At 36.1% G+C, this 19,175-nt stretch overlaps 1 protein-coding gene across 9 annotated transcripts in view; it reads left to right on the top strand.

Annotated features, from left to right (window-relative positions):
* The window catches only part of Gyf (GIGYF family protein Gyf), a 915,224-nt gene that overhangs the window by 768,614 nt on the left and 127,435 nt on the right, over positions 1–19,175 (top strand). For all 9 annotated transcript variants that reach the window (XM_090381591.1, XM_090381590.1, XM_090381592.1 and 6 more), the window contains one exon: positions 8,660–8,747. In XM_090381591.1, the coding sequence (XP_090237717.1) occupies positions 8,660–8,747 (88 nt within the window). The remainder of the gene's footprint in view (positions 1–8,659; positions 8,748–19,175) is intronic.

Raw genomic sequence — 19,175 nt, 5'->3', positions numbered from 1 at the left:
TCTCTAAATTCCTGTAGGTACTATTTTTTTTCTCTAAATTCCTGTGTACACCTGTGTCTTTAAATCAAGACACAAGCAGTGCACTGTCATCTTGATACAGAAGAAAGAATTCCTCATACTGTTGTATAAAATTGTTTTTAAAATTGCCATAAGAACTTATTTTTCATTTATAATGTTTATGTATGCCTGAAATTTTTGTTTTGTTTCTTTTTTAAAACAGAAATTCACAATTTCAAAATACAATCTTATATACCTGATATAATGCACATTTCTACAGCCTTGCTGAATTCATGTTTACTTGGCAAATTTGTTCTATTCAGTATAACATAATTTATCAACACTTATGAATGGCAGAGAATGAAGCAAAATTCTCTTCTCTTCAACATTAAGTGGTTAATGTTGATATAATGACCATCGTTTTAAATCAGAATTTTTAAAAAATTTCTAGAAAAATATTTTTTAATTTGTCGCAAAGTTTCCTGACTTTGGAAAGGTATATTTGTTGATTATAATACCTAGATCTTAAGGCAAGGTTACCTAATTTAATGTGGCAAGTGCTAGTTGCTTAATGCCCGAAATTTAATGATTTAAATTGACCTTGGCAAACGTTGGAATGACCTTTCCCAAGTTAGGAAACTTTGCGACACATTAAAAAATTATCTGCATCCTAACGATTGGTCTGTATTGAAGACCTCCATAGATTTGCAACGAGAAGCATAGGCCTCAGAAATAGAAAAACAGACATTTTAACAAATCAAATACATTATCAGGAGGGTCAAGACACATTCATACTAGTTCTAACACATTGTTGCGAGCTTGCTACCAAATGCATACTAGTTGTGTGACGACCCCCACACATACGTACAACAGTCTACCTCAGTATACTTCAGCTAGTTCGCGAACACCCCCCTCGCCCAACATTCAATGAACCGCATATCAACAGGTTACAAATCTTTCCTCATATATGCTATCGCAGGACCAGACTTCATTTTTATCCAAAGGATTAAATTACAATTTACCACCTCGAAAACTACCTAAAAAACAGTGCATAATTGATGTTGAATTTGGACTTCGTAATGTTCCTCGTAAAGATTTATTTATTCAACAAGTTAACCAAGTGGAGAATAACATAAAAGATATGTGACTTCCTAAATTGAATACACATGACAGTTCAGCTTTATGTGAACTTCAGGAAAATAAAGACATTATTATTCAGAGAGCTGATAAAGGAGATATTTATTGAGTATTACCACTCCTTTATCAGCTGATAAAGCTGATAAAGGAGTGGTAACTCAATAAACCTCATTATATTAATAAGTTAGTCAGTTGTATTAGATACCTCCACTTATCGTGAAGTAGACCCTGCACTATTTACCAATTTGCTCAATCAATACAATCAGTAAAACGTTAACCACATATCGAAAAAATGACTATATTACTATGGCTCCGTTAAAGGAATTGAAGGCCAGAACATCATATATTCCTGCACTTTTTAGTCAGTTAAAATTACATAAGACTGGATTTCCTATTCGGCCTATTGTTTCCTACAGAAACTCGGCATTTTCATCCTTGGCCAAACATGTATATAGCATTATAAAACCCTTTAGACAGGCGACACAATTTGGGATTAAGAATTACGATACACTATTTTATAACCTTAAGGACTAGTGGCGGTAATGATAATTTATTCTCATTGAATACACAAGATATTTGAAAACACATTGAAAACATTGAATACACAAGATATTTGAATACACATTGAAAACATTGAATACACAAGATATTTGAATACACATTGAAAACATTGAATACACAAGATATTTGAATACACATTGAAAACATTGAATACACAAGATATTCTTTAGAATATGTTAAATAATAACTCAATACCGATTAATTATATGAAGTTTTGTATTAAGAAAATTTTACATTTAAATAAACTCTTAGTTGAAGCCAACTATATTACCTTTCGGGACAAAGTATACAAAAAAATTTTTGGTTTCCCAATGAAATTAAGCCTGAGTGGCCTAATATCGGAGATCTATCTCTCAACGATTGAATGTATACATTTGACACCTTTTCTATCCCATATCACATACTATGGAAGGAATTTAGATGATGTTATTACCAAGTAGCACTATCCAAGACATTTTACATTCATTTAATAATATTAATTCTAGACTTAAATTTATATTGGAGAGGGAGAACACAGATACTAAGTGACTAAATTTTCTAAATTTCATGCTTACTCGGGACATGAATAAAATCCAATTTAACATCTATCGTAAACCTATATCTATGTACACTGGTATGCTTCTGCATTATAACAAATATATATCCCATTCACCTACAAAAGATCAATTATCTTTAATCAATTTCTTAATGCTTATAAATATTCAATGATGGAATCTCTTTGGGCTCAGAAATACAAATATTAACCAGCAGTTTCTTAAACAGAGGTTACCGACTTGCTACAATAGACAATTAGGGTACAAGCTAAGGATAGAATACAAAAAAATACACCAACCAATAATAGTAATAATAAAAAATACTTTATTTCTGTCCCATATGTTGAACGGTGGCACAAACAACTTAACAGATTCTTCAAAGATACCTAAATTAAAATTTTAGCCAGGCAATACAGAAATTGCACACTACAGGAAATCCCCGACTTACGTAAGGGTTGCATTCCACGGAACACTACGTAAGTCGGAATTTCCCAAATGCTTTTGCAGCACTCATTGAATTGACTGAATCAAAAAAGAAATGTTCAACAAACATGTAAATAGAATTATTTATTGTATTTATTCATATTTTTTTTTATCTCTTCCACAGGAAAAATTACAAAAGCATGCAATTTAAAAAAAATTTCAAAATTATAAAATTACAAAAAAAGAGAGGAGACAGTAAGTTTTACCTCTCAAGCATCGTTGCCAGAATCGACGTCGTCGGCTGATAAGTGCGCTGCTCTGGAGAATTAGAAGGGTCAGCCACTCACCCTTACAAAAGAACATATTAATGGATGACTGGATGATGGCTTTTTTATTTTCATCATAGATTTCTTTGTAGCAAGCAAGCATATGATTCACCACTCTGTTAACTTTTAAGAATCGTTCACTGTCAGGATCCATCTTCTCAAACCTCTCCATTGCCAGTGCAATTTCACGAAATGCCATTTCATTTTCTCTGGTGAAGAAGTATTTCAGCTCCTCATTTGGTTCATCCTGAGCTTCGTCAGCATTTTATTATTTCACTATTGCTGTCTGCAAGTCAATAAATTCTTCGTTAGATAATTCCTTCTCTTCTTCCGCTATTAACTCCTTCACGTCTTTGGCATCAACCTCCAACTGAAGTAGCTCTGCAATCATTACAATCTTATCTGTAACTTCCTCATATGATTCATCTTTTTCAAATCCTTTGAAGCCTTTTACGTGCCATGAGCATATTTTCTTCCATGCGACTTTTAGTAATTTCCGCCCATGCCTTATTAATTTGTAAGATGGCATAGTAAATATTGTAAGATTTCCAAAAGTCTCTTAACGTAAAATTTTTCTCATCGTCTACTGTAGACAATGCCTGAGCAAATGTTGTGCATAAATAGTATGGTTTTAAATTTGAAATAACACCCTGATCTATAGGTTGGATGAGTGAAGTCGTGTTTGGTGGTAGAAATATGACTCTCACGTTCGAATTGAAGTCAGCTAGATGCATAGAATGTCCAGGAGCATTATCTAATAGAAGCAAAATCTTGAAAGGAACGTCTTTACAATATTTTTCAACCTCGGGAATGAAGCAGCATTTAAGCCAACCCTCAAAAGGAGATATTGTTATCCATGCTCTCTGGTTCGATCGGAAATGCAGGGGTAGGGTGGCTTTATTGATGCCTTTAAATGCATGAGGATTTTCAGAATGGTACACAAGCAGTGGTTTTAATCTGAATCTCCCACTGCATTAGCCCCAAGCAGTAGCGCCCTATCTTTTGACGCCTTGAAACCTGGCATTGTATTTTCCTCTTTGGCAATGTATGTTTGATCCGGCATTTTTTTCCAATACAGAGCAGTCTCGTCAACCTTAAAAATTTGCTGCGTTGAATGGCCGCCTTCATCAATAATTTTTTTCCAACACATCACAAAATTTCTCTACAGCTGCAGAATCAGCACTGGCGACTTCACCGAATACTTTAACGTTGTGGAAACCAGCACGATGCTTGAACCTATTAAACCACCCGTTGCTTGCCACAAACTTAGCTTGGGGTTTGCCATGCTTATCTTTATAAATACATCTTGCGTTTTCTTGAATGGTCATTAGACTCAGGGCCACTTGCTTCTGAAACTGATTTTCCATCCATATTGTTAACAGCTGTTCCATCTCCAATATAGCACCTGAATGTTGTTTTGTGATCACTGTTAATCTTAAGTGCGTTGATCCTTTGACATGTACTTTTATACGTGCAGTGTCCTTTAAAATAGTATTCACTGTTGAAGCAGCAAGACCTAATTTCTTTGCAATAGATGACAAACTTTGTCCTGCCTCATACTTCTTAATCATTTTCATCTTCATGTTTTAATCAATTTTGTTTCGTTTCCTTGCACTTCCACCACTTGCACTTTCTTTTCGTTGGATGCTTTCCCTTCATCATTGTAATACGTAAATAGGAATGAAGAGAAGTTTCTGAAAATTTGTTTTTTTATATGACTGAACATTTCAGTGAATGGTAACACATTTCACCACATTAGTGTAAAAACTCACACAATTCCAGTTATCGGTTTATCACAAATGCAATAAGATTGAGTTTACTACCCGTTTATAATTAGATGCACTAACAGAAAAGCCCAATAAATCGGAAAGTGCAAATTGTTTTTATTATTTTATGGTTGTGACCTCAGAAATGTGTTTTAGGAAAATATCACAAAGGCGTTCAAAATTGATTCTTATAACAGGAACATATGATAACTATGAAAGGGTAGTGCAATTTCCATTATAAATATGACCTTTTAGAGAGATAAATAGCTTAAGAATGTAGTGAAATTATCAACTTCCATCTATTTGGAATGAATTAAAAAAAAAAAAAAAAACAGTGTTATTGGGTTCATATTATATTTTCACGATACCTCCATTTATTCTTATGGGATTCAAAATATGTTTACATGATTTTTTTAAGTTTGCAGCGGCCGGCAAAAACTTACGTAAAGTCTAATTTCTGTAAGTCGAGTATTACATAAGTCGGGAGTTCCTGTATATTGAACAATCGCCCAGTCCTTTCCTCGTTCGCAACACAAATAAATGACCTTGTATACAACATTTCTTGCGACTCATCTTATCAGGGTTCTACCTGGTTTCCTCTGAATTTGTCTTAATCAACATGGGGCCTCAGTTCATGCTTCTCATTCAGCAGCGTCACAATTAGCTTTTCGTGCCGTTAATGAAAAACATACTTTTTTATTTAACAAGGCCAAAATACTTAAATAGTGTCCAACATAATTATATGAGACTATTAATTGCAGAAACCATCAAAATTAAATTACATGAGAATTCTGTTAATGTTCGCCAGTCGTATCTAATCTCCTATTTGTGGTCTTTTACGCACATGTGCAAAGACAAATAATCCCTATTTAAGTTCCATGCTCGCCTCTATTTGGTAATTTTAATTCCTGGGATCACGACATATAGTCAAAAAGCATTGTCAGCTTCGGGAAGGAAAATTGTTTTGCAATTTTTTCATCAAATTAATTTTTTACTTAATTTTTAATTGCGCTAAATTGATTTTTGTGTTCATTTGATTTTTAATTATTTCTTACTGTAATGTTTGATTTTTTTTAATTGTTTTCGTTTTAATTTCTGGAGAGTATCATATGGAAGTGTTCTACATATCATATTGAGGTAAACTTCTCTTATTCTTTTACAAATATTGATATCAATGTAGAACGTATTGAGCATTATAGCTCTTGTTCATACTATCAAATAAATTATTAATATATTAATCGTTTATATTTACATGGTTAACATAATCGTGTGTGTATATATACACAGAGGATATTCAGGGGATATTCATGTGTTGTTGTGGCGGACCCCAGGGTTTCCCCCATTAGCCGCTACTACTTCTTGTTTTGAGGCTCACGCCAGAACCGGCCATTTGTATGTAGTGTGTTGGGTGTGTAAATGTTATGATGTGTTCTGTTGTTATGTAGTCGGCCGGTACCTGGCTCTTAGAAAGTGGGAAGCAGCAACACCTGGTCACAGCTTCCCACCCCCCATCCCCGCCACATGGAGGCGGCCAGGATCTTCTACCTTCATGCTAGTCTATACCGAAACAAAGTTCCAGGATAGGCAAAGTTAGGAGAAAAAAATAAATAAATAAAATAAAATAATAAATAAATAAAATAATAATAATAATAGTAAAATAAAATAAAACAAAAATCATATAATAAATAAATAAATAAATAAATAAAAATAGCTGGAAAAGTTAGGGTGGTGCGGAAGGAAAGAAGTGCAGCGGGGGGTCAGAGAAGGGACCCGCCGTAATAAAAGGAAGTTAAGAGAAATTGAGAAAAGATAAAAGTGAAAAAAAAAAAAAAAACAGGTGGAGGCAATTTTCAGCCTTTGTAGAAACCACATGTCGCGGTGCAATCCTATCCTAATTTAGGATTAGCAATTTGTATCCTGTGAGCAGGATTAGGAGATGTCGAGGCGCATCCTCAATAGATCCTTCAGCTTCAAGGGTAGCTCTTTCAACGTTGAAGATTTCTTTGGCACTCCTATCGTTTGATAGGAAATCCTGTTAGAACAAAGGCATATCAGAACTCTACAACGGACCAGAAGAAGGTTCGGTAGTTGCAGCAATCGCTTAATTTCATTGTTAGATAGGTATTCAGTGGTATGGCACAGCTGAAGCACTAGAGTCAAACTACATACTATAAACACTATTTACGATTTCTAACACAGTAGGTTCGTCATTCCAATCAATAAGGATTTAGTTTCCATCACGATGTATCACCTCAAGTTCGTGAGACAAAATGCAGGAAGTAGCAGTTGAAGCTACTTTGAAATATTGAAATACTTTATATTTATGAATTCTTTCTGGTTAGCAGTTCTTGTTAAAGTCTGAAAGTCTTCAGAAATAATATCAGTCTTTGATCAAGTCTTCAGAAATAATGCAGTCCTTGTTCAAGTCTTCAGAGATAATTTCAGTCGTTGTTCAAGTCTTTCTCTTGATCCGGGTTCAGGCTATCTCAGGGCAGCAGCTCTCGTTTCCTCTCGTCGTTTAAATGCTCGTGTTGCAAATAAGTTAAAAGCTTCAAATGCATCTTGTGATTGGATCAGAGAAGGCTTATTCTCCCTGTCATAAGAACCAGTAATGAGTTGTAGTTCATTCCGTAAGTCGGTATAATAGTGACACTCCAAAAGGATGTGATCTGCGTCCTCTTCGCCTCCACAGAGACAAAGAGGGGAAGGAGACAGTCCAAGTTTATACAGCTTGCTATTAAGGCTGCCATGACCGGACAAAAGGTATGTTCCATATAGTCCAGGAGCAAACCACAATAGTTCCCTTTTCCTGAATTCCCTTACATTCGGCAAATACTCTCTTGTCACCTTTCCTGTATTAATTGTGTATATATACACAATTAATACTTAATCATGTCAAAAGATAAAGTTAAATTACAGAACTTCAAAACTAATTATAGTGGAAACATTTATCAAACTCCATAGCTGCTCGCTAAAATTGAATCAGTGCTGTTTTAGCCTGCTTTCTGAGGGGGAAAATAATCTTATGAGTCACAAAGATTATAGTCTTCATTATAATCCATTTGAAACCAAATTTATAGTACTTGTAGGGAGGTCCACGGTTATTGGTAAAAGGATGCCTCACTGCCACTTGAAACATGGTGTTGGGCTATTTAAGTTTTATATAAGCCCACCTCTTTAGTACTTGTGTTATAATATGATATCCAGATTTATAGTACATAGAAATGCTCAAGGTTGCCCCAATTCAGCAAAATTTTATTTGTTGTGCAATTTTGAAACAGGATTGAAATAGGCTTCATTATTTACCGTGGGAAGAATTAAAAAGCAATCAGTATCAATAATCATATTTAGAACTTTATAAGTTTAGTTTAATGTTCTTTTTAATTTTAAGTAATGTTTTCTTTAATAGGTCTTTGGCTAAAAATGCAAAGAAAAGTATCAAAGAATTCTCGGTTTATTAATACTAAAAGAAAAAGAAAAGAATTTGTTGAAGATAAAAGTAATCAGAGACCATAGAATCACTTTTATGTCATTCAGTATAATAAATCTAAATAAATAAATAAATCTAAAATAACTTCCCACATAAAATTGGAAGTGTTGCATGAGAGTCAGAAAATTGTTATATTTTCTTGAGTGGAATGACTAGGGTTGTTAAGAGGATGGTTGTGATTCTAAGCTGATGTCTTAAATTTCAATAGTGGAAATCCAACAAAAACTGGTATTCAAAGCAACACATTTTAGCAAGGCAGGATCAAGACTAAAATTAAATAACTGCTTTTTTTTGTGTAATTATGGAATATAAACAAAAAATAATAATATAATACAAAATGTATGCATTATAATATTAATATAAGTGATGTTAGTATGTTCATTATAAAATATATTTTTTTTTTATTCCATTCTCCTCTCATCTTAGTGATAGTGCCTTTCCTGCCTTAATTAACACTGATCGACCTGCCAATGGCCCTAATAAGAATAAGACTGTCCGTATCAAGAAGGAGAAAGTAGGTTAAATTTATTTTAAAGATGCAAATATATAGTATTGTGGAAATATATAGTATTTTTTTATTATTTTAATTCTTTTAAATAAAATAAGTAATTGTAAATAAAATATGTCCTGGTTGTTCTGAAATTGTGGATACATACAGTATCCTATCTCAAATTCCAATGTGGAGTTTATTCGATGTAGCACTCTAGTATTGTGTTTTTCATTTCCAAAACGATAGAGATTTACTGAAACACCAACTGCACAAATTCAGTGTCACCACCTATATGATGTGAAAGTAATGCCTTGAGTAGAATGCCATATTCTCCACATATGGTCATCATGGGGTATAAACAAAAAAAAAAAAAGTAATACAAAATACATGCATTATATTATTAGTGTAAAGAGTGTTATAAGTATAAATAAAAACAAATTGACGTAGAAAACTAGGCATATTTAACTTCAATCTTAAAAGAAATTCCCTAATTTCATCTGCCTTGGTTCACTAAATTTAGATATATTCCCTGAGATGTGTCTTCCATCATTTACAGCTAAAGCTGGTACTTTTAAGTCTATAAGAGTAATGAAACTGATATTCATATCCCACTTCTGTGACAAACAAATCTATAAATTATTAGTATATCTATGTATATTCCCCTGTGCAAATCCAAAAATCACTGTGCCAGGTACTAGAAGATTACTAAGTGCAAGCTAATGTAAAGCAGAGGTCTTTGGCTAAAAATGCAAAGACAAGTATCAAAGAATTCTAGCTTTATTAATACTAAAAGGGAAAAAAGAGAAATTGTTGAAAATAAAAGTAAATGAAGCGGAAAGTGCTTGAATCTCTCCAATTATATGAAAAGAAGCAGCAAGAGAGGTAAGAAAACCTTTGGCCAAAATTATGAGCACATCCTTGGATTCAGGTGAGACGTCTATATATTAGAGATGTGCAAATGTCACTGCTATTCACACATGTGTATCTAAGTGCACACTGAGTAATTACAGACTGTGATCATGGGAAAATAAGGTATTCAGTGGTTAAAAATGTATTGAAGGATCATGGCAAAAACATTGTGGTTATATGGAAATCACAATAGTTTTGTTAAGGGAAATTCTTGTCTGTTGTTTAAAAAAAATAATAGGTAACTTTGACCAGTAGCCCATGAGGATTTTCCATGATACAAATCTGAAACCATTCCCAGGTATTTTATATAACTTCAAATATTTTATTGACAAGTTGGAAAATTGCATTTTCTGGTAAATGGCAGAAAATCTCACTACCTGTACTCTGCCAGATAGTGACTGGAGTATGTCTGAGTAGTGGGTGTGGGTGTGTGCCACGCTATGTCAAGGAATTGGTTATATTCTTGCCATGCATATACCATATCCAAAAATTTCATTACTTCATATAGCATATCCTTCCCCACCTTTTCTTACTACTGAATGCACAATGAATTGTCCAACTAATAGAACAAACTTATCTACGAAAAGATCTAACCCTCCCAAACACATCCTTGTTCATTTCTCAAATATACGTTCTCAGTGCCAATCTCAATGATCTCCATTTCCACTTGGTCTGCAAAACCCCATGTACTCTTTCTGGCACAATTCCAGTTATCAGTTGATTCAATCCATCTCAGTTGTCCAAATTATTCACTGTATGATTTCTTTCGCTTCAAAGGTGGTATTTGTGCATATGTCTGCTCTGATATTCCCTGTCAGAGATTTAATAATTTCAAATCTCCTCTTCTTGATCTTTTGTGGCTTTAAATTTCTCTCCCTCATTCTATTAAATTTATCTGTTGCCTTTATCATTCTCCCCAACTCTACTAATAACTTGGAGCTCTTTGACTTTATCTCTTTGAAACTAGACTTCCTCCAGTCCAACTTTCCTAACAGTTAAGTAATTTTCCTTGGTGATGTTAATGTTCACAATTCCAGCTGGCTTCCGTTTTCTAGTCACACGGACCCAGTTGTTTGAGATGCTGAGGCTTTGCAATTACTAATGTATTGACACAGATTGTTCATTTACCTACCAGAATACCAGACAGTTCTAACCACCCAGCCAATACACTTGATCGTTTTATCACAAACAACCCTGCTAAATATGTGATTGAGGTGAGTGGTCTTCTAGACACCTCAGATTGCAGAAATCTGAGGTACCTAGAGGACCACTGTAGGCACCTCAGATTGCAGAATCTCTTTTCTCCAATGGAGCCTTTCTCTCATGGCCATTCTCAACCTCGTGTTGTTTGGCATTACAAAAATGCAAATTGAGATGATCTGCAAGATTTATTTTCTTCTTTTTCTTGGTGATTATGATTTCAAATCTTCTGATGTCAACATTTGCTCAGATCATGTCAGTGAAATTATTCTTGTAGGGATGAAATCCTTTACTCCACACTCCACCTTAAAATCTCATTCTTTATCTAAATCTTGGTTTTTCCAATAAATGTGCTAAGGCTGTTCAAGAGAAGAACATTGCATATCGTAATTGACTTGTTTCTAATTCTTCAGTTTCATTTTCTGCTTACACCAATGCTCACAACAATTGTAAAGCAGTTATTAATCAGTCCAAACTAGATTTTGAACAGGCTAAGAATAGAAAACTTGCTTCTTATCCAAATGGTAATTGAGCATTCTGGTCTCTTGCCAAAACTATTGGCTGCAACCTTTGACCATTTTCCTTCCCACCTCTCTCAAAACCAGATGGTTCTATTGCCATTCAGCCAAATATAAAGCTGACCTGATAGCATCTTACTTTTCTTCTAACTCGTGTATTGTTGATCTTGGTTGAGCACCTCCTACCATTCACAGTTTTACTCCACTCAATGTTTCCTGTGGTCTTCTGTGAAAATGATGTCAGAAGAAATTTGAACAATATTATTGCCAAGAAAGATCCAGATCCTGACAGTATTTTTCCACTTGTTCTCCTTAGTTAATCCTGCTGTCTGTCATCTTTTTTCACTTTCCTATTTCAAAGGTGTTTTCCCTTCTGCTTGGAAATTTGCGGCCCCAAGTGCCAAGTGATAGTTCCCAAGCAATCTTTCTAGTGCAGTTTTCTAGTAATTTTCTAGGGCGAGTACTAATGCTTTTATAAACCCTCCACCACTCGTAACGTTACAGCTTCCCTCATTGAGCAACGTCACTGCTTCACCACTAGCAATGTTATGTTAACCCCGCTTGCAATGTTACTGCTATCTCTAACAACTTACTGCTCTCCTCTTCTGCTGATCACTTGGTCACTGGTTGACACCGCTGCTGCCTCCATGTGGATGGGCAAGTAACCTGGGAGAAGGAATTCCCTCTTCCAGGCTAAAAGGAGCAATGAGAATCCATCACTAGAGCCCACAGGCAGCAAATTTGTTAACTCTGTGTCAGAACATGAGTAGAATCGTCCGAAGAAACTATGGACGGATAAACAGAATTCAGAAATGCCGGCATTTCTTATAATGCACTCCTGTCCACACAACCTGTCGACAAGCTATTACCTTTTCTAATACAAAAATGTTTAGAATCGAACGTTAAATCCCCTAAAATGGTGAAGCTTCAATTAGGTCTCCAGATTGGAGACCTAATTGAAGCTTCAAAGCATCACATTCAGAAGAATTGTTAAAATTAATGACATTTAACAATATTCCAGTGTCAGTTACACCCCATAACACTCTGAACACATCTAAAGGTGTTATCAGCAAATAGGAATGATATACTAACTATCTCTGAAGAAGAAATAGTAAAAGAACTTAGCGAACAAAAAGTGACACATGCTCAGAGAATAATGACCAAAAATGATGGCAATCTACTACCAACTAGGTCTGATATTTTGACATTCAATTCTGTGAATCTTCCATCTTCCGTTAAAGCAGGTTACTTAAACTGCAAGATTTGGCCTTACATCCTGAATCCCATTTGCTACTTTAAGTGCCAGAAGTATGGACATGCACAGACAGCATGCGAAGGTGATGCTGTGTATCCTATTTGTGGTTCCAACGAGCATAAAGGAAGCCATCCTACATTTTCTAAAGCATGTGACCTTTTGAAAGCAGGCAAAAAAATCCAGAAATATAAAGTGCAGCACAGTCACATACCCTGAAACAAAAAAGCAAATACTGCTAACCATGCCTAGCCGATCATATGCATCGGTCACCAAAAACAGCCACTCAGCTGCAACTCAAACAGATGTCTCCATAGCACCCAATACAGTATTTCCTTTGTCACCTGGGCCAAAACTGTGATAACGCACAATAAGAAACCTACAGTCAATGAAACCAGCAACACGCTGATCAGTATTCCAACTGATGCTATCTCAACCTTGCCCGAAACAAAAACAATCAGCTACTGTTGAAAATCATAAGAAAGTGAAACCATGAAATATCAACATGGTAATTGAGGTTCAATCAGAGAATGACGACACGGTGCTAGAATTACATACTAATGATACCATGGATACAGTCTGCCCAGTCTTTCCCAAAAATGAAAATTCAAAACTAAACAGACAGAAACCTCAGAAAAAACAGTCAAATCAATCTTCCTCAATTAATCCCAATGAACAAATTCATACAATGGAATTATAGAGGATTACGAAGTAATATAGATTACCTGAATGATTTAGTCATACGAACTAACACAGTAGGTGTTACAGGAAACATTTTTATTACCACAAGTTTCTTTCAAATTCAAAAATTATATTATATTTAGGCAATACAGGAATTCTGGCACTTCTGCTCATGGAGGGGTAACTATTCTTGTCAAAAATACCCTAACATCAAGACATCTCCAGCTACAAACCTCTTAGAAGTTGTAGCAGTTCAGATAACGATGGGAATATTGTTAACCCCTGCATCCATTTATATCCCACCGAATTATCCTTGCTCCCAGACTGAACTTGACAATCTTATCACACAACTGCCACCTTCTGTATGTTTACTCAGTGATTTAAATAGAAAATGAAAAAGACCTCAGAGTAATTGTGCAGTCAGATATGAAGTTTTCTGAGCAATGCAGACAGGCTGCCAGGGCAGGTCATGGGGTTTTGTCAATGATATGCAGGAATTTTGCTAGCAGGGAAAAGGAGGTGATTATCCCTCTGTATAAGGCAATGGTCAGGCCACGCCTTGAGTACTGCATACAGGTTTGGAGGCCTCATTTTAGGAAGGATGTAGATCTACTTGAGCGTGTACAGAGAAGGGCAACAAGATTGGTGAGGGGAATGAAGAGATCCTCTTACCAAGAGAGGCTTAAGTTCTGCAAATTGCAGTGGCTGGAGACTAGGCACCTGCGAGGTGATCTGATTGAGGTGTATAAGGCCTTCAATGGGTTGAGCATGCTGAATTCTGATGGGATTCTTCCACTTGTTCAGATTACTAACCTAAGAGGGCATAAATTCAAATTGAGAAAAGATAGATGTGTGGAAATTTGCCTTTAGCCAGCGGGTGGTTAATTGCTGGAACAAACTTCCATCTGTCATTGTGGAAGTTGATAAGTTAAATTTAAGGAGGAACTGGACAAACATTTAGAGGGAATTGTTTTGTAAATTTTTTTTTTGGCTGATGTTGCATAAGCTCATACACTTGCTTTCTTGTATCACATGCCACTACTACAACTACCTACAGGGACTACTAGTAGTCCCTGTAGGTAGTTGACCATGAGTAGCAGAGGCCAATTAATTAAATCATTCCATATCTGACTGTATTAAACTCTGGCTCTCCAACTCATGTTCAACTACCTACAATGACTACATCAGCCATAGACTTATCCATTTGTTCAGCATCTTTTTCCAAGCATGGAATGGATAGCGATGAATGATCCATTCCACAGCGACCATTTTCCTATCATCAGTTCAGTTCAAACACAGGTCATGTCATGTCCTAAAGGCTATAATTCTTGGAATTTTCACAAAGCAGACTGGAAAAACTATTCCACTTGTGTCCCACTCTGCAACCAATATGTTCAGCAACAAAATATTGATGGCACAACCGATCACATAGCCAAAATTTCCATTCCAAAATACCTACCAGCGCAAGCGAGTACACCAAAATCTGTGGTAGAATGAAGATTGCTCCAAAGCGAAACAATAAAACCATGCGTCGAACCAGTTTTGCAAATCCCCACTACCGCCAACCTAATTGTTTTCAAAAAACTGAGAGCCAAAGCAAGACAAATTAGAGAAAAACAAAACATGACTCCTGGATTAACTTCGCCTCAATTATTAACAAAAATACTGACACTCGGATTATCTGGAAAAAAATACAAATTCTCAATGAAAAATTTCTACTGTTACAGTCTCCAATAATACAATGGAATGGGCAGGATCTATCCTCTCTTACTGACGTTGTGAATGCTTTAGCAGAATCTTTCTATAATATTTCTGCTTCTTCTTATGTGACCTCCTTTCAACAAATTAAAACTACTGAAGAATTTTTCAACTAATCTCTCACTTCCATATAACCAGCCTTTTCTCTAGCTGAGATCAAGGAATCCTTGAGCAAATCTCCAAATAGTGCAGCAGGACCTGATGGTATTCACTACAGTATGCTGAAACATCTGTGTGAAGCTCATCTATACATACTATTGCTATTTTATAACCAGACCTTATCAGAAAACATATACCCTTGCTCATGACATCATTCCTATATTTGTGCTATACCAAAACCGGGCAAAGATCCCTCTCTAGTTCAGAATTACAGACTGATAACTCATTGGCAAGCTGTTTGGCCAAAATCTTTGAAAGGATGGTGCACAAGAGGCTCACCTGAATTCTAGGCTCCCAAAATCTTCTTTCTGATCACCAATATGGCTTCCGTAAAAACAGGTCCGCACTAGATTTACTCATCAAAATTGAATCCAACATACATGTAATTCCTTCATAAGGAGACATCTAGTAATGGTTAACCTGGATATCCAGAAAGCATTTGAAACCACATGGCATCATGGTATTATTACAAAGATATGCATCAGTTAGGGCTGAAAGGCTATCTCCCTCAAATCATTCGTAACTTTTTAAAGTTATGTACCTTTCAAGTCTGATATCAAAACATCCTATCTCATATTCTAGAAGAGGGTCTCCCACAGGATTCCATACTAAGTCTAACCCTATTCACAATTAGGGTCAGCAATATATTGGAAGATCTTCCAAAAACTATTGAAGTATACATGTATGCAGATGACCTCACCATATCCTGCCAATCACAAAATATGAATACTATCTAAAGACAGTTACAAAAGGCTCTAAACAGAATAGAATCCTGGAATTTATGCAAGGGATACCATCTTGCTGAACAGAAATTAACAACCACTCATTTCTGCAAACTATAGTCACTTCATCCTGATCTTGAGCTAAAGATAAAAAATGCGGCAGTTCCTCTTGCTCACACGTCTTGTTTTCTTGGCCTGATACTAGAAAGAAAGAAAACTGAACTTTCAAGCGTGCATGTGGCCTATCTTCGAACCATCTTCTTGAAGAAATTAAATATCCTCCAGTGTGTGTCATCCATGTCTTGGGGTGCTGATTAACATACCCTTATCCATCTTTATAGAGCTCTCATCAGGTCCCGTTTGGACTACGGTTCTCCAGTGTATGACTATATGAGGAAGAGTACTTTAGAGTGATGAAACACCATCCAGCACATTGCTCTGAGAGTTTCTCTAGGGGCTTTCAGAACCTCCCCAGTTCAGAGCCTTTGCATCGGCCCATGAACCTCCCTTACATCTTCACAGGAAAACATTTCTTCTACTGTATGGCACAAAAATCTGCAGTCTACCCTCTCACCCTTGTTGGAGATGTCTGTACAATACTGAATGGGAGTCACTTTACAATAGTAAGCCAAATGAAAACTGGCCTACTCCACTTAGACGTAAAGAACTTGCTCAATCATGGAACGTAGAAATCGGCAATATATTTCAGGACATGACACCATCAGATCCACCTTGGAAAAATATCCGTGCAATTATTTTCAACAGTGGGGAAAGAACACTTTGTCCCTCTCAAACATTGCACATTTACATGAAAATCACTGCTTCTAACTCACAGGCCTATAAAATCTATACAAATGGATCAAAAACTGAGACCCAAGTAGGTGCTGTGGCAATTTTCCCATTATTCACTACTTCTGTGTCATCACCATTAGAATGCAGTATTTTCACTGCTGAGTTTTATGCTATAAACTTAGCTCTGGACCAGATTACTGAACTTTTAATTACACCTGCTTTAATATACACTGACTCACTCATTGCTATCTCTGCCATAAGTAGTAATACCAACACCTCTCACCCTGTAATAAAGTTACTTTCTTGTAAGGAATCAAATCAAACTGTGATATTGTGCTGGATCCCTGTGCATTCTGGGATAGCAGGAAATGAAAGAGCAGATCTTGCAACTAAACAACCACGTACTATTTCACAGACTTTTCAAGTTCCATGTACTTGATTACAAACACATTATCTGTAAAGCATGTTACACTAGCTGGTCGGTAATCCCACAGAGGTTATCCAGGAAACAAATTCTATCGAATAAAACCAGAACCAGAGCTGTGGCTCTTCGACTTTCAGAAAAGCAGGTGAGGAGAAATAATTTTGGAAGGCTGAGGATTGGGCACACTCACCTGTATCTATTAATGAATCACAACACTCCCCAATCCACATCATGTCATGTGCAACTGACTATTCATCATTTATTAGTGGACTGTCCCCGGTTTCTAAATATCCGATCAAACACCTTTAAATCATTTGCTAATATAGTCATCGCTAACACTATTGCACATTGCATCTTGGAGATGATCCTAATAAAACAGAACTCTGTACGTTCCTAAATTATATAGGAATATATCATAAAATATAAAAACTATATTTTAGCACCGGCTTGGCACCGGCGAGGTGATCTGATAGAGGTGTATAAGGCTTTGAATGGTTTGAGCATGCTCAATGCCAATGGGATTCTTCATCTTGCTTAGAATAATCACCTCAGAGGGCATAAATTCAAATCGAGGAAGGATGGATGTCGGATAGATGTGTGGAAATTTGCCTTTGGCCAGCGGGTGGTTGGTTGGTGGAACCGACTTCCATCACTTGTTGTTGAAGTTGATAGCCTAAACAAATTTAAAGCTCAACTGGACAGGTATTTCGAGCGAACGGAGGGGTGAAATGGGAGTGGTGTGTGTTTGTTTTTTTTTTTTTTTTTGGCTGATGCTGAATAAGCTTGCTTTCTTGCATCATATGCCTCTACTAATGCTAATGCTATTACAATAAAGTTAATAATTCATACTAAAATATCACCAGTGTTGATCCACTGGTGATATTCTGGTTAATGTTACCCATCTATAGAAATATTCAATGAAAAAATTTGTTGAAGCTCAAGCAGTTGCTCATGACATTTCAAAGGCTTTTGATCATGTTTGCCATAAAGGTCTTCTAAATAAGCTTCCATCTTATGGTTTGCAAATGATTTTTTTGTAATTGGGTATCTAGTTTTCTTTCTGACTGCTCACTGCAGGTAATGGTAGATGGCTCTCTGTATTCTAACTTCACTGCTGATGTTCTCCAAGGTTCGGTTCTTACTGCCACTCTTCTCCATATATTAATGACCTCCTTCCCTCTACCAGAAATCCTATCTATAGTTTTGCTGACAATAGCACATTGCATTCCACCTTCCGGCCCAAAGTGCCAAGCAATTTTGTGATCAAGTGTCCTTGCCAGTAAATTAGCACTCTTTCTTGGTGTAATAAAAGGTTCCTTATTTTCAGCAGTACATTAACACTCAGTTCATTCAGTAAAGAGAGCACTTTACTAGATCAGAAGGAAGGTGGCCCCAGGTGCCAAGCGTTATAGTGATCAAGCGATTTCCAAGTGATTCATAGAGCATTTACTCAAAGCCACAGTTCTTCTTCAGTTTGAAAAGTTTTTTACGTTCTCATTAATCAATGACAAACTTAGTCTTAGTCTTACTTCCTTAGTCTTATAAGGAAGTTTAAGAAAAGAAAACTACCTTTCTTTCTTTTTCTTTTAGACTAACACTAACTTTTATACTGCTTGGTCACTCTAGCAGTACTGCTCCTGCCTCTCTGTGGCAGGTCTGGTAACCTGGGAGAAGAAATCCACTCTCCCAGGGCTGAAAGAAGCAAAGATGGAAAACAGTTCATTTCCAACCCAAGAGGTTGAAAACAACAACTAAACAGGAGATACCAGCCTTCCTGATCTTGAACTCTATCAGATCAGCCTCTGAGCAAATTATCACCCTTTCTAGTGCAGAAATGCATTGAGTCTGCTGCTGGTTCACCTAAATCAGTAAGGCAACTTCAATCAGGTGATCTTCTAATGGAGACTACTCGACCTCAACATTCTGTGAAGCTATTAAAGCTCACAACCTTTGTAGGACACCCAATAAAAGTTACTCCCTATGCCACCTTAAACTCGTCTAAGGGAGTAATAACAGAATGGACTTATCACTTGTATC

This window comes from Mastigoproctus giganteus, chromosome 9 (assembly GCF_048544385.1).
Source record: "Mastigoproctus giganteus isolate SK-2022 chromosome 9, ASM4854438v1, whole genome shotgun sequence".
Lineage (NCBI taxonomy): Eukaryota > Metazoa > Arthropoda > Arachnida > Uropygi > Thelyphonidae > Mastigoproctus > Mastigoproctus giganteus.
Note: the sequence above shows the minus strand (reverse complement) of the source record. Positions and strands in the feature narration are given on the sequence as shown.